Below are 17,094 nucleotides of genomic sequence, written 5' to 3'. Positions count from 1 at the left end.
ACCGAGGGGAGGCAGGAGGCAGGGAGGTAGAGAATCCTAGAGAGCTAAGAAAATCTACTATGGTTCCAATAAGTATCATGCATAGACACTCCAAAAATCTTACATTAATCTAGTCAGGCATGAATATTAAGTCAGAGTGGTGTCTGAGGATATTTTATAATGGTTTTCCTGTCTGTTTTCTAAAATGCTTGTTTGCTAATGCAGTATTACTTTCACTGTTAATGCTGAAAAAAGTTGCTCAGTGTTTAGGAGGCTAATACAGAAAATATTAATTTTGCAATCTGATGCTCTGAGCATTATGACTATGTATATACACACTTAATTCCATTATGTTAAATCTGAAGATTTATGTCTTTGAGACAATTTTGAGTTCCTGAGTCTTTACTAGCAGCTACAGAAGCAAATGGAGGATAGTTTTGGGTCTTTCTTGAAAGGGACTCCTGCCCGACAGCCTACATGCTAAACTCTTCTGGTAATGGGTGCTGTAAAACCACTTTTAACAATATATAATTTTGGACCTGCATTTTACACTCTTGGATCCCAGCTAGAGGGTTGGCTCCACACATTGCCCCAAAGGACACTGCTTGCTTAGAAGCTTCTGAGCTCATGTTCAGTGGGCTCTTCTCAGTTGAGTTGAAATGGTGGCTCTACAGCAAATCAAGAAATTATTATTGGAAGGCCATTGTATTTTTATCAAATAATTACACACGGGTTTAGTTTTTAAAATTCTTATAAACAGACTAGTATCATGAAATAAACTTCAGTGTAGTTGTAGCTCCTAATCTTGTGGGAATGCAAAAGGCAGAGCCAGAACCTTGTCACATTAGGCTGTCCACCTAAAATGAGTCATTTTTAACTTCTATAGGCTACTTGATATTTTCTCACTTTTCAGACTGCAGTGACCTCTTGTGGCCTGGAATAAAATGCTTTGTGTTAGGGATACTTGTGTTGCTTGTTGGTTCCTTTGGTAAACACTTAAAAATTGATTATATTGTCCTCTTAATCATAATCTTGAAGCAGACTTGTGTTAACATTTTTAAAAAATGATTATGGAAATACCAATTCTGCACAAAAAGCTGTGTGTCTAAGACTTGGGTGCAACATGGCATGTCAACAGAAGTTTTGGTTTCTTTTTATACTCATGCTAAGCCTCTTCTGAATCCCACAACTGGTGTTGAGGCTTAGTTTGGGAGACTACCATTTACACCTCATCTCCTCTTTTTAATAGTATCCATTTCACCACCACAGCCCTTTTCTTCCAATCACTAGAGAGTGTCAATAGCTTTCTCTGAGACTCCAGTTTTCCTGCTGCAAATGTGCAAGTAAAACAGATAATGTTGTCACCCTTTGTACTTGGGCACACCATCCACATGGAAGCAAGAATCCCAGGTAGCAGTGCAAAGAGTTACCATCAAGATACTTGACTGGCTTGAAGTATTCATGTTAAAAATTTTCAACCCAATGTGGCCTTTAAAAGAACAGTTTAATGTCATGTCCCTGGTAGCACCTGAGCTGTTAGCTTGTTCAGCCAAGAGTGATTAGCAAATGAAATACATTGACTTACAAGATGTTCGGGTGACATTTGGGTGAAGATATAACTCATGATTCACTTAAATTCCATAATAATTGCTTTAGCTTTTGGTGTATGCCATACAGCCAGAAGTTTTTTTAAAAAACAACTTAACAGTAGAGTAGCAACTATATAACTGTTGAAATAGTGTGTGTGTGTGTGTGTGTGTGTGTGTGTATATATATAGATAGATAGATAGATAGATTAAAAAGAGAAGGGGTTTTAGACAGTCTTTTTCTCAAGATACATACAATTACAATATTCTGAATGGCTATATACTGTACAGTAACTCCTCACTTAATGTTGTAGTTATGTTCCTGAAAAATGCGACTTTAAGCGAAACGATGTTAAGCTAATCCAATTTCCCCATAAGAATTAATGTAAATGGAGGGGGTTTAGGTTCCAGGGAAATTTTTTTTCACCAGACAAAAAATCTCTCTCTCTATAGATATACACACAGTAACCCTACATTTTAAACAATTTAATACTGTTCACAGCTATGATGATTGTGAAGCTTGGTTGAGGTGGTGAAGTTAAATGGTGGAAGAGGGTGGGATATTTCCCAGGGAATGCCTTGCTGCTAAATCAGTGGTTCTCAAACTTTTGTACTGGTGACCACTTTCACATAGCAAGCCTTTAAGTGTGACACCCCCCCCATATAAATTAAAAATACTTTTTAATATATTTAACCATTATAAATGCTGGAGGCAAAGCACGGTTTGGGGGGGAAGGCTGACAGCTCGCGACCCACTCCCGTGTAATAACCTTGTGACCCCCTGAGGGGTCCTGACCCCAGTTTGAGAACCCTTGTGCTAAATGATGAACTAGCACTCTGCTGAGCCCTTAAGGGTTAACAGGTTGTTAATATAGCCTCTACAAGGCAGCAGGAATGGAGGGGAGGGGAAATAGCATAGCAGACAGACACACCTTGTTTGTGGGAGAGAGAGAGAAATGCACACTGCCCCTTTAAATAAGCTGACCCACTCTTAAGTGCATGGTCTTTTTAAGTGGATCAGGAAGTTGAGACAGCAGCTGCTGCCCCAGGCTTTCTCTGTCTCTTTCAGTCTGTGTCCCCACCCTGCTCTATATGGAGAAGGGGTAAGTGTGATGTAGGAGCAGGGGGGAGGGGGACACCTTCTTATTAGCCCCCACTCCTCGCAGAGCAAGCAGGAGGCTTGGGGAGCAGTTCCAAGACAGAGAGCAGGAGCAGCACATGGCAGTGGGAGGAGGAACAGCTGCAATTGCTAGCCTGCTGGCAGCTGCTGCACAGGGAGCTTAGGGGAGCAGGGAGCTGATATGGGGGCTGCCGGTCCACCCTGGTTCCAAGTCTTCACCAGCTGGCTGCAATGGGCTGCTCTTCCTGCAAGCAGTGGACAAAGCAGGCGGCTGCCAAATGACATTAGAAGGGAGCATTGCACAACTTTAAATGAGCACATTCCCTATAGCAAGGTAACAACGAAACAACCTTAACCGGGACAACTTTAAGTGAGGAGTTACTGTAATTGACTTGGTGGAATTAAATCAGTCCAGTCTAACATTTGGTAGAATTACTTTAAATTTGTATTCTATAGTTATTACACCATACATATATTGTATTAGCACCAGGCTGTTCATAGCTGGGTCTACAAGCATTACTTTTCAGTAGAAAAACTGATAGCTTCAGCATCTCACATATGTAAGAACTGTGCCTTCCTATAACATCCACATGCAATGAGTCAGTATTTTCCATGATTGGAATGAGTGTGATGTTTTTTCACTCTGAGCTGTTTTCCAAGCAATATAAGAAACAAGATGTTTTTAAAATAAAATTTTGTTCTCAGGCTCCACTTAAATGAAGTCTTTCCAAATAGTGAAATGAGAGTGGAAGATGAAGTTGGTTTTAACTTGGGGGCATAAAATGCAAATTGGAGTTTGTACACACAAATACACAGAACTTCATTTGACATTTAACTGGAACGACAAACACTAAGTAGTGCAGCAGTTCTAAAACTGTTTAAAATCTCAGATTAGAAACGGAGGCAAATAAGTAACTGTTCAAGATTTTAAAATCTCATAGTGATGCTGGCCTTTCAAAGATGCAAGCAAATTTACCCTTCGTCAGTTGCAGCAATATGATGCCCCCTAACTCCAAGAGAAAAACCCATGCTCATCGTTTTTTCTCTTCTGTTCTTTTTCCCTCCTTCCAGGTACCTTATAAACTTCTTGCTGGATGCAACCTTAGGGATGCTGCTAATCTATGCTGGTGTGCGCGTAGTCAGCAGCATTGTGGAATGGCAGCAGTGGGAGTCCCTTCGCTTTGGTGAATATGGTAAATATTTCTATTCTTGCAACTAAATGAATTGGAGAGAAGAGCATTGCAGTGACACTGCACTTTTAAAGATGGTCATTATTACATAAATGATTGTGTAATAGTCAGTTCTGACACTTGACTTGCATCAGTTGGGTGCAGATCTGGTAGAAGACACTGGATGAATAGTTTTCTTTTTCCTGAGTGACCAAGGCAGGGGCTACCCCAGAGCAGTCAGGAAGGTGCTAGAAGCAATTAAGTCAGACTCCATAAGACACCTGGAACCAATTAAGAACTGATTAGAAACAATCAAAGGAAACAGGCTAATCAGATCACCTGAAGCCTGATTAGAACTGTTTGGGACTATTTTAAAAAGAAGCCCCTTCAGAGAGGCCAGCTGCTAGGAACTGGGAGTAGAAAGGTATGTGGTAGGAAGACTGGGAGAAAGAAGGTGCACAATAAAAGACCCGGGAGAACAAGCATAGTCAGGTACCAAGGAGGGTGCTAGGAGGGGCCATTTGGGGAAGTAGCCCAGGGAAGGGCTGTAGCCCTGTAGTATAGGAAAACTACCTGCTTCTGCTGCCAATTAGGATCCCTGGGCTGGAATCCGAAGAAGAGGGCAGGCCTGGGTTCCCCACATACACACACACTCCCTTGAGAAGAACTAAAGAGGGTTCTTAACCAAGAAGAGGGTTGACTGGCTGATGACGAAGGTGACTGAGTAAGCTGTAACCCTTGCCTCTAGGAGGGGAGAGAGGCTACACGGAGGGTCACAGGAAACCTCTTAGGCAAACACTAACCGCCTAGAAGCACAGAACGCCCTGAGGCAAAGCCAGTGCTCTGCCACAATCCCTTTGCAGTTTTCTAATTAGCTGCTATACCTAGGGTATTATACAGGAGCACCTAATAAACAACTTTTTCCTTATATTTAAAAAAACCTTAAAACTCAGTTAGCATGGCATACGATACAAATGGAAGCCTGTCTGCAAGGCTTTTTGTAAAATATAAAAAAAACTTACTAGACAAAAAAAATAGCTAGTCTTCTTCCAAAATATTCAGCACAATTTTGATTTTAAAGATCATTTTGTTTAGGTTGCAGTCTAAGACCATTTAAATTGAAGCTTTAACTTAACTAAGCCTCCCACATTTAAAGATAAGATTGGGAATGTTCTACCCAAGTTTCAGAGCTAACACTCAGTACAGATATTTTACAAACAATGTAGAAACGAACAATATATGGTTGAATACTTAATTTTTAAAATTAAATTTTTCTTTTGTTAATACAGAATAACAACTTTTGGAAAAGTACTGTAACTAGCAGTTAACTACATATGATTTAAAAAAAAAAAAGGTAATTAATGAAAAAGCACACAAAAAATTAAATGACCTTGTGAAATAAAAGTATCAGATGACTTGTGAATTTTATGACCAGTTCCAAACAAATAGTTTTTTAGTGGTAAATCCTAACATTGAATGCTTATAATAGAAATGCTCACAGCACAGTGGAACAACATAGTGCTTCTGCAATAAACCCATTCTTATATTAAGTGTTGATTTGTGTCCTTTAGGCTTCCTGTAATGGTGATTCACCCTCTCAAGTCCCTAGATGCTTTGAATCATTGGTCTTAATTGACTTCTCAGTGCAGTTATACTTGAAATTTTATTACATATGGAGTATTTCTAGACACAACTATTTAGTACTAGAGAGAACTCGCAATTCACAGTACATCTTCACACTGTAAATCATATCCTATTTTGCCTATTTAAAATTCTAGAAAGGCCCATTTTTTCTTGTGTTTTGGACATGCATATACCACATGGCAAATCTTCACAAAAGAGAACCTATGCCACTGAAATAAGCCTCACCTTAGGTTGTGATGGTGAAGGAAGGAAATCTTTTCTACCTAAGTACTTGTATCTAACTTGGGAAACCCAGCTCACCTCTGTAACCCCAGTGACATTACTGGGATTGTGTTGATGTAACAGAAATTAGAACTCCATCCTCCAAAGTTTAGTAGTAATCTCCTTAGGACTTAACACCTTAAATCTCTAATAGCCAGCATTTCTTATTTATGAATATTACCAGAAATAAGTCAATATATTGATATGCATGGGTAGTTGTCTCTCCATTCATACACCCACTTTTTAGGTATGCACACCCCTAAACTAGCTCCATACTTTCTATTAAAACAAGAATACCTAATTGAGTTGTAGTTGTTAGGCATCTGATTTTTGTCAGAAACATCTTTGCTCTACTGTACTTTCCACCTTAAGTTTTAACTGAAATGCTTTTGTATCCTAGAAGAATACACTCCATGATGAATTTACATATCTGCTGGAAAAATAAACAACTTAGCTGTCACCTAGACCTGAGTAAGAACAAAAGTTTGTCTCTTGGGTTGAGCTCATGGCCTAAGTCAAAGCCTTTCTGCCCACATAGTCACTGATAACTATAGTCTCTCTTAAGGGGACACAATCAACTTAATTTTGACCTACTAGTGTTACAAATAACTAAGCTTACCGCAGCTCAAAGAATTAGAGAAAGAGAGAGAAATCTCTCTCTACTTTCTGCCTCTGATAGTATTTGCTATATATTCATTGCCACTATTTTCCCTAGTTTAGTCAGTCAGTTTCCCCTGTTTCAAACAGACTTTTTTTAAAACAGGAAACTGTTATTCAAAACCGTAAAAGTTGGTGGAGAGAGTTCCTGAAACTACATTTAACTCATTTTGTAAATTCTGTACATTTCAAGTTGACATATCCCTTTTAAAAACAATTTGTACTTCATCATTTTTTGGCATTTATAACCATGTTCCTCAGATCAGGATAACTAACGAATTATCATTTTTTATCTGTCCCATTGCGGAACCAGGACCGTTTCAGTATTTCTCCTCAATAACATCATCATTCACATTTAATTTAATTTATGAAAAATAAGAATGCTTCTTGTCAAATTCATTTATCAGGCAGTTCTTCTCCAGCTGGGTTCCTATAACTGATGCCTGCAATATTCTGATTATCTTTTAGTTCATGTAGCTCTTAAAAAAAGTTTCTGATGACTTTGTGTTTAAGCTTTTGCGTCTTTTTATTCATGTGCATCTCATCTGTTTTCTTGCCCTGTGATTCCTAATGTTGCAAGTTGACACGCTTTTTATCCAGAATAAGGTTTTTTTGTCTTTTTTACTAAGCTATCATAAGTGCCATTACAAGAATTTTTTACTGTAAACTATTTCTGTTGATATGGTGGAAACATTTTGTATGTAGTTAACTAGTTGTTACAACTGAAAAATATTATTTTTGTGCAAATAAAATTTGATTCCTTTAACTCAGCCAGTCATTGTATGCTTGGATATTTTTGTCCATAATGAAGGTAGAGTGATGTTCCCATCGAGCATTCTGGTGACATTTTAGAAAATGTTTTTAGTCTTAATGAGAAAGTATTTGGTCTACGATTTGTGCTCTTAAGTTTTCTTTTCTTTCACATTATCTAAAAAGGATAAATAACTTTTTTTTAAAAAAAACTGATTACATAATTATGAACTAAAATGTACTCAGTTGTAAGTGTCATGTATTTTTAATGTTCAAAGGCAAATTTAAGAAATTTGAACGTATATTTTCCCCACACAATCTATTGGGGGTCTCAGATCTGCCTACTAAAAATCCTCTAAGGGAGACCTAGAACTGTGAGCAAGAACCTCAATATTTTACTGAAAGATTTCTCTGGAGGTAGACAAAGGAACTCCTTTCATCTGAAGAGGGAGTTTTCATCTCGATTACAACAAGGAGTCTGGTGGCACCTTAAAAGCTAACATTTATTTGGGCATAAGCTTTCTGAAGAAGTGAGGGTTTTTTTAACCCATGAAAGCTTATGCCCAGATAAATCTGTTGGTCTTTAAGGTGCCACCAGACTCCTTGTTGGTTTTTGTGGATACAGACTAACACAACTATCCCCTTATACTTGACTTCATCTTGATGGCAAGTATAAATAAAAACCAGGGCTCTCTTCTCTGCCTGAACTGACCAATGACACTGTCCTGTGCTGTTTGATTATATAGTTTCTAGAAATACATTCTCATGTTAGTTCTTGCTATGAGATCATCTCCTTTCTTAGCCCTATTACTTATTCTCTAGTGATTCATTACTTAAGATGTTGTCCAGCAGAAATAGCACTCTTACTGCTTGTATTGAGTCTATCTTTATATGAAAGATAGTTTTAAGATATAAATGCCTCCAGGAAAGGACTGATAACAGAATTTTTATGTTCAGAAGTAGCTACTGTTTATGCAGCAGATTAGATGTGTGTGGTGCTTTATAAGTAAAACTGCGTGACTATACCCCAAGAATAGTTACTCATTGTAGTTTTTCAATCTTAACATTATCTTTGTCTTTTCAAGTTAGAAGTCAAGCTTTTAATATTTAGAATTCATGTGAACATAAGAACGTGGGAGAAACAGCTGAAATTCACACTAGGGCGACCAGATGTCCCGATAAAATCGGGATCGTCCTGATAGTCAGTCATTTGTCCTGTGTCCTGATGGACGTATAGTTGGGATGTCATTTGTCCCAATATACTGGCTCAGGGGGTGTTTTTTGCGCTTTGGCAGCGCTCCAGCTCAGCTTTTTTTTTTTTCCTTTTGCTTCGGTGGCGCTCCGGACGTGCCCCCCCATGTATCCCAATACTTCATATAATTTGGCCACCCGAGTTCACACTGACAAGAACCTGTTCCTATTTCTCAAATACAGAAACATTCTCCCCATCTTTGTGATGTTATTTTTCTTAAGTTGCTCTGAATAGACAACAAGTGTCTAGAACAACTTGGTAAAAATGACCATGTTTCTAACTTAAATCTTGCTCTGTTGTCTCTGCTTGCTTTAACTTCTTAGCCTGCAAAGCACTCCAGTGCATCCAGTAAATCAAACTATAATTTGATTTACTGTAGCTATAATTTTTGTTCACAGAATCATAGAATATCACAGTTGAAAAGGATGTCATCTAGTCCAATCTCTGCTCAAAGCAGGACCAATCCCCAACTAAATCATCCCAGCCAGGGCTTCATCAAGTCTGACCTTAAAAACCTCTAAGGAAGGAGATTCCACCACCTCCCTAGGTCACCCATTCCACCACCCTCCTAGTGAAAATGTTTTTCCTAATATCCAACCTAAACCTCCCCCACTGCAACTTGAGACCATTACTCCTTGTTCTGTCATATGCTACCACTGAGAACAGTCTAGATCCATCTTCTTTGGAACACCACCCTGAAAGCAGCTATCAAATCCCCCCTCATTCTTCTCTTCTGCAGACTAAACAATCCCAGTTCCTTCAGCCTCTCCTCATAAATCGTGTGCTTCAGCCCCCTGATCATTTTTGTTGCCCTCAGCTAGACTCTCTCCAATTTGTCCACATCCTTTCTGTAGTGTGGGGCCCAAAACTGGACACAGTATTCCAGATGAGGCCTCACCAATGCTGAATAGAGGGGAATGATCACGTCCCACGATTTGCTGGCAGTATTCCTATGTATACAGCCCAAAATGCTGTTAGCCTTCTTGGCAACAAGGGCACACTGTTGACTCAGATCCAGCTTCTCATCCACTGTAACCCCTAGGTCCTTTTCTGCAGAACTGCTGCCTAGCCACTCGGTCCCTAGCCTGTAGCAGTGCATGGGATTCTTCTGTCCTAAGTGCAGGACTCTGTACTTCTTGTTGAACCCCATCAGATTTCTTTTGGCCCAATCCTCTTAATTTGTCTAGGTCCCTCTGTATCCTGTCCCTACCCTCCAGCATATCTATCATTCCTCCCAGTTTAGTGTCATCTGAAAACTTGCTGAGGGTGTAGTCCACACCATCCTACAGATCATTAATGAAGATATTGAACAAAACTGACCCTTGAGGCAGTCCGCTTGATACCGGCTGCTAACTGGACATGAAGCCATTGATCAATACCCATTGAGCCTGATGTTCTAGCCAGTTTTCTATCCACCTTATAGTCCATTCATCCAGCCCATACTACTTTAACTTGCTGGCAAGATTACTGTGGGAGATCGTATCAAAAGCTTTGCTGAAGTCAAGGAATAGCACGTCCACTGCTTTCCCATCATCCACAGAGCCAGTTATCTCGTCATAGAAGGCAATTAGGTTAGTCAGGCATGACTTGCCCTTGGTGAATCCTTGCTGACTGTCCCTGATCACTTTCCTCTCCTCTAAGTGCTTCAGAATTGATTCCTTGAGGACCCGCTTCATGATTTTTCCAGGGATTGAGGTGAGGCTGACCGGTCTGTAGTTCCCCGGATCTTCCTTCTTCCCTTTTTTAAAGATGGGCACTACATTAGCCTTTTTCCAGTCATCCGGGACCTCCCCCATTCGCCATAAGTTTTCAAAGATAATGGCCAATGGCTCTGCAATCGCATCCACTAACTTTTTTAGCACCCTCGGATGCAGCGCATCCGGCCTCATGGACTTGTGCTCATACAGCTCTTCTAAATAATCCTGAATCACGTCTTTCTCCACAAAGGGCTGGTGACATCCTCCTCATGCTGTGTTGCCCAATGCAGTAGTTTGGGAGCTGACCTTGTTCAGGAAGATAGAGGCAATAAAAGCATTGATTAGATTAGCTTTTTCCACAAGCTCTGTTACTAGATTGCCTCCCTCATTCAGTAAGTTGCCCACACTTTCCTTGACTTTCTTCTTGTTGCTAACATACCTGAAGAAACTCTTCTAGTTACTCTTAACATCTCTTGCTAGCTGCAACTCCAAGTGTGATTTGGCCTTCCTGATTTCACTTCTGCAATATGTTTATACTCCTCTCTGGTCATTTGTCCAATCTTCCACGTCTTGTAAGCTTCTTTTTTTGTTTAAGATCAGCAAGGATTTCACTGTTAAGCCAAGCCTGTTGCCTGATATATTTACTATTCTTTCTACACATCGGGATGGTTTGTTCCTGCCACCTTAATAAGGATTCTTTAAAATAGAGCCAGCTCTCCGGGACTCCTTTCCCCCTCAAGTTATTCTCCCAGGGGATCCTGCCCATCAGTTTCCTGAGGGAGTCAAAGTCTGCTTTTCTGAAGTCCAGGGTCTGTATTTTGCTGCTCTCCTTTCTTGTGTCAGGATCCTGAACTCAACCATCTCATGATCACTACCTCCCCGGTTCCCATCCACTGTTGCTTCCCCTACTAATTCTTCTCTGTTTGTGAGCATCCAGTCAAGAAGACTCTGCCCCTAGTTGGTTCTTCCAGCACTTACACCAGGAAATTATCGCCTACACTTTCCAAAAACTTCCTGGATTGTCTGTGCACCGGTGTATTTCTCTCCCAGCAGATATCGGCGTGACTGAAGTCATCCATAAGAACCAGGGCCTGTGATCCGGCAACTAACAGAAGTTACTAGAAGAGAGCCTCGTCCACGTCATCCCCCTGGTCTGGTAGTCTATAGCAGACTCCTACCACGACATCACCCTTGTTGCTCTTACTTCTAAACTTAATCCAGAGACTCTCAGATATTTCTGCAGTTTCATACCAGAGCTCTGAGCAGTCCTATTGCTCTTACATACAATGCAACTCCTCCACCTTTTCTGCCTTGCCTGTCCTTCCTGAACAGTTGATATCCATCCAGTCATGTGATTTATCCCACCAAGTCTTTGTTATTCCAATCACATCATAATTCCTTGACGGTGTCAGGACTTCCAGTTCTCCCTGCTTGTTTCCCAGACTTCTTGCATTTGTGTCTAAACACTTAAGATAACTCTCTGATTTTCCTGCTTTCTCAGTCTGAGGCAGAAGTCCTCCCCTCTTGCACTCTCCTGCTCATGCTTCCTCCTGCATCCCACTTCCCGCATCCTGCATCCCACTAAATTGATCTAATCCTAACCTTATACATAAATACTGAATTTGCTTGTTTCTCATTGCTCTTGAGATGTGTGACTTGGTAATACTGTGTTGCAGAATAGCAGTGAGATGCACTGCCAGAGATGGGTAGAGAATTTGCAATTAGTCTGCTTTTGTTATTTTGTGTTAATAACCCTTCATTTTCATAAGCATCAAATTAATTGTTTTAATGATTAAAAAGGAAATGTGGCCCCATATCATATGGTAACGTCCTGCTCCTTCCCATGGCTGAGAATTCTACAAAGGCATAGTTCTCTGCATCTGGAGGAGCCCTGCATTGTGAAGAGCCACGCTTCTGGCTCAGTAAGTAGTGGTGGCATTGTTACTCAGATGTTATCAATTTAAACTATGTACCTATGATCAAAAAATCAGACACGTAGGAATGGAAGGGACCTCGATAGATCTAGTCAGTCCCCTGAACTCTAAGCAGGACTAAGTAATAACTAGACCATTCCTGAGAGGTGTTTGTCTAACCTGTTCTTAAAATTCTCCAAAACGAAGTTTCCACATCTTTCCTAGTTAATTTATGCCAGTGCTTACCAACCCTGACAGGAATTTTTTCTTAATGTCCAGCTTAAGCCTCCTTTGCTGCAATTTAAGCCCACTGATTCTTGTCCTGTCCTCAGAGGTTAATGACAACAGTTTTTCACCTTCCTCCTTGTAACAACCTTTTATGCACTGTACTTGAAACACAAAGATGTTAAGACTGAAAAACTTCTTTCCATATTTCAACCTCCGATCCTAATTCATTTTATATGTTAATATTAAACAGCAGTCTGTTTTGCTCATATACAGATATATTGTATATCTAGGGCATGCCAAGTATCCTGCCTAGCACACTAGATGATATATAATCTTTATACAACTACAGTGAAAGTTAGGGCCAATGTGCAAAAACTAAGACACTCTCTCCACATAACCCTGAAAACAAAATCTTTATTCACTCCACACATCTGCTTGTTCCACTCCCCAGAAACAGCCTGCAGGGAACAGATGGACATGACCTGATAACCAACAGAATTCACCACTAAAGGAAGCAGTTTACTCAGTGGGGGGACCCTTCCAGTTAAACCAAAGGATAGTGTGTTCATTTTAGTTGATCTCAAATGTTATTGCCAGGTGGGGAAGGGCAGATTTCCCACAGTCTCATAAATATACCTTGAACAGGAGGGGTGAAAGAACAGAACCCTATGATACCCTACATGAAACAGCCTGGAGTAGTCAAGCACTTACCTAACACTACCATCTGAAGCCTATCCTTGTGAATAGAGCCATTGCAAGAGTGACTTGCCTTCGGTAGAGTCTGCAGCCACATCAATACCTCAGTCAAGATTACTCAAGGCCACTGATAAAAGAATGAGTATGGGCACTTTTATTTTAATTCATCAGCAGGAGACTTAACCAGGGAAACTGCAGTATCTGCGCTATACCTACATCTAAGGTGAATGGAATCAAAAAATCGGAGGACTCAATATTGCCACAGCTGTGACACCATCTTCTCTAGAATCTTCACCAAAAAGAGAACATTACCATAGGGTCCCCACACAGCAAGATTATCAATAATAAGAGAGTGCCATCAGACGCTATTTTTCTAGTTTAACACTGAACTGTATTTTATTTACCAGTCTAGGTATTAGGGGAAAGAACAAATCCTAGCTAACTCTGATGGCAATGCCATTATTCTGGTTTTCTCATCTAAATGGCACAAATGAAAGTGTTTTGTTCAGACAGTGGAAATATTACTATCTCTAAATGTACCAATTCGTTTTTAGCCCTGAAGCATCCAGAAATGAGTGTGTGATCATGATAAAATAGGTTATGCTTTTCTCCTAGTCTACCTCAGAGCAGGTCAATTAATTATCTTAACTTGCATCTTTAAGGCTCTCTTTCTTGGGGAATGGGAAGAAAAGCTGATTTCTCTCCATTCTAGTTCAGTGCGGCTTCTGTGAGCTCTCATCCACCTTGATGGGTCACTAAATCTGATATGCAAAGTCATCTCTTGGATATATGAGCATTGTATTAAAATTTTTTTTATACAGGTTGTTTCCTTGCTATTGATAAACTGTCAAATACTGTTCACAAATTCAGTTTTCTGATTTTCTTGGGAAAGCTTGAAAAGTTTTAGATGTTGTTCAGTATCTGTATTAATATATAATAATTAGTAGTAAATCTGTGGCTCTGCATCTTTTGGACAGCAGAATTTCTACTGACTTCATAGCTTGTTTTACATAACTTCTTTACTTTTTACAGAATATTTAAATTCTGAGGGCCTGTAAGATTTTTAAGATCAAGATAAATTATATTGTCATAGAGGGTCCTGAAAAATGCTAAGAATTCTAGAGCTCCATACTTAGTGTGTTTTTTAAACCACTTTTCTGGGTTGACTTTTAATTTGAGTTCTCTTTCCTGATCTTTGAAAATGTAGATACTCAAGAAAATTTTCTGGGTAACTTTCTAGAGGACATGTAGTAATATTTTTTTCTGTGAAATGCATAATTTTAAAACTATTTCTGTAATACAGGTGAAAGATAGCTTTGGATCTTGTCTGTCAAAACTGAGTCAGATTTAATTTATTAAATGCAACAAGGTTTTAAAATTCTACCTCTCATCTGTCCTTAAATAGTTGCATTTCCTAACTGTGACATCAGATTTGATAGAATGACATTTGCCAGCACTTCTGTTTACCACTAGTAGATTTTTGTTATTTCTGTTAACTATAACCAAAGTGTTGTGTACTCTGAGGTACAATAGTATCAAATCCCATGGTGTGGAATCAGAGTATATGGGATCCTGATTTCAGTTGCTGTAGCTTTCAAAATTTAGGGACCCCAGAATGGATTTTTAAGCCTGAATAGCAACTCTGTGGCTCAGGCTATAATTTTGTTTTTTTCATAAGTTACATAATGAAGGAAAAATTAGAAAATACTAATAAAAAAAAAGTTTGCAAGTCTGGGAATTCACTGTTAATTTCAGTCTTAACTCAAACCCCACGTCTGTGGAAAATTCATAGTTACATGGCAGACCAGGAAACATGATCTGTTGGCTGAGGAACCTTCACACACACAGTTTTCAAACTTTTGGACATTGGGTCTGCATAATTTAAGCCTTTAAAACAGTATATTCAAATTGTAGCACTCTAGGAACATCTCCTGGTGAAATTTTTTTGGGAAAAGCTGGGCTAATCTGAAAAATCAATTTCTGCCTGCTGTGGAATTTCACGAGGAGAGTGTAAAACTCAAGACTATTTGTTTCCGGGAAAGGACGTAGCCATAGTCGACTGTGCATTACAGCTGTATAAAGGCATTTGAATTTCCATTGCACTTTATTTACAGACTTAAATATTAAGCGATATTTGAAGATGCTCTAAAAGTTGTTTGTTGAAAGTGAATGGTGAAATCTGTAGAAAAACTTTGTTTTAAATTAAGTGTTAGGAAAGCACGTCTGAGCTGTCAAATTTTGGTGATATTGTGATGCTGGTTAAAATTCATCTGAATGTTTTGTCAGGCACTCCACTCTTATCTCAGCTGCAACCAGGTATGTTCAGTTATGCTGTAGTTATAACAGGATATATACTTTTTCTGTTGGAATATTTGTATGATAGTTCTAATTCCAGAGCAATCGGTAATTTGCTTGGTATTCATTGTACAGCACCTTGCCTGGGGTATAGCAAAATTACTTAGGTTTTTATGATTTACATGTGATACTTCTTTAATCAGTGCAATGAAGATATATCCTGATTAGCTTGCAGGAAGCTCTAAACAAAATTAAGTTTTTGAAGTCTACTCATTCTCTTGTAATCTGTTGCCGTTCTTGCCATAATTACCATCAGTCATTTATGATTGCTGACATTTGTATAAGATACCTATATATACAGGATGGCAAAAGCACAAATGCAGGAATATTCTAATTTCTTTTAAAAGGTTATCTATGCTAGAGCAAGATACACTGCAGCAGCCAAGTATTGTGTAAATTTTCTGCCTTTAGAAAACATAATTATTTGCCAAAATGGGAAATAATTTATAGCAACTGGCTTTATGGAAAGGTAAATCTCTTGAGATGTAAGCTAATTCTGTGCTTTATCTGCTGAGTTCAGTAATGTATACTAAAGCAAACTGTAACAAGGTACTCCCTAACTAAACAAAAGGTACTCTTTTGAGTTTTCTAAAGTAAAGCACAAAAATTTGGACTGCTCAGGGAAGGCAACTTCATCCAAGCAAAGGGATATCAATGAATGTTGTTGCTATTCAGAAATAGCATCAGACTACTTTTAGATGGCAACCACTTATCAAATATTTGTTTTACTTTGGTTTACCAAGTTTTTCTCCCTTGTCTAATTTTGCTTTTGTTTTTCTTAAACATGTGTTAAGTCAAGTGATAGTGGGCTAAATTGGTGTATTAAACCTTTGCTTTTTTTGTAGGTGACCCGCTGCAGTGCAGTGCTTGGGTGGGACAGTGTGCACTGTACATAGTGATCATGATGTTTGAGAAAACCATCATCATTATAGTCCTCCTAATACCTCAGTGGAAAGAGGTTTGAGTCTTTATATGATTTTTATAGTTAAATGAATTGCAGATAGATGCCAGAAAGTGATAAGCTATTAATTCTACTTAATCCAAAAAGACTCGGGGTATCATGCAAGCTATGTAAAGGTCCACAGTTGGTGCTACTTAACTGTTGCCTATGGTAATGGAGCATCCTGATACCACTAATTGGATTTCACTAGTGATAATGCCACCATTCTATTTTGCATTTAGTAGGTTTTGTATCGTGTACAATATAAGATCACATGCTCACCTGAGGTATCATAGAATATCAGGATTGGAAGGGACCTCAGGAGGTCATCTAGTCCAACCCCCTGCTCAAAGCAGGACCAATCCCCAACTAAATCATCCCAGTCAGGGCTTTGTCAAGCCTGACTTTAAAAACTCCTAAGGAAGGAGTTGGTGGAACCTCCTTTGGTAATCCATTCCAATGCTTCACCACCCTCTTAGTGGAAAAAGTTTTTCCTAATATCCAACCTAAACTTCCCCCTCTGCAACTTGAGACCATTGCTCCTTGTTCTGTCATCTGCCACCACTGAGAACAGTCTAGATCCATCCTCTTTCGAACCGCCTTTCAGGTAGTTGAAAGCAGCTATCAAATCTCCCTCATTCTTCTCTTCTGCAGACTAAATAATCCCAGTTCCCTCAGCCTCAAGTCATATGCTCCAGCCCCCAATAATTTTTGTTGCCCTCCGCTGGACTCTTTACAATTTTTCCACATCCCTCTTGTTGTGTTTCTCCCATAACTGGACACAGTACTCCAGATGAGGCCTCACCAATGCTGAATAGAGGGGAATGATCACATCCCTCAATCTGCT

General features: G+C 39.3%; 1 protein-coding gene across 1 annotated transcript in view; it reads left to right on the top strand.

Annotated features, from left to right (window-relative positions):
- The window catches only part of LOC116839690 (musculoskeletal embryonic nuclear protein 1-like), a 94,773-nt gene that overhangs the window by 52,267 nt on the left and 25,412 nt on the right, over positions 1-17,094 (top strand). The window contains exons 4-5 of the mRNA XM_032805811.2: positions 3,757-3,878; positions 16,153-16,265. Coding sequence (XP_032661702.1) covers positions 3,757-3,878; positions 16,153-16,265 — 235 coding nt within the window. The remainder of the gene's footprint in view (positions 1-3,756; positions 3,879-16,152; positions 16,266-17,094) is intronic.

This window comes from Chelonoidis abingdonii, chromosome 16, assembly GCF_003597395.2.
Source record: "Chelonoidis abingdonii isolate Lonesome George chromosome 16, CheloAbing_2.0, whole genome shotgun sequence".
NCBI lineage: Eukaryota > Metazoa > Chordata > Testudines > Testudinidae > Chelonoidis > Chelonoidis abingdonii.
The sequence above is the reverse complement of the archived record's forward strand: the minus strand, read 5'-3'. Positions and strand labels throughout refer to the sequence as shown.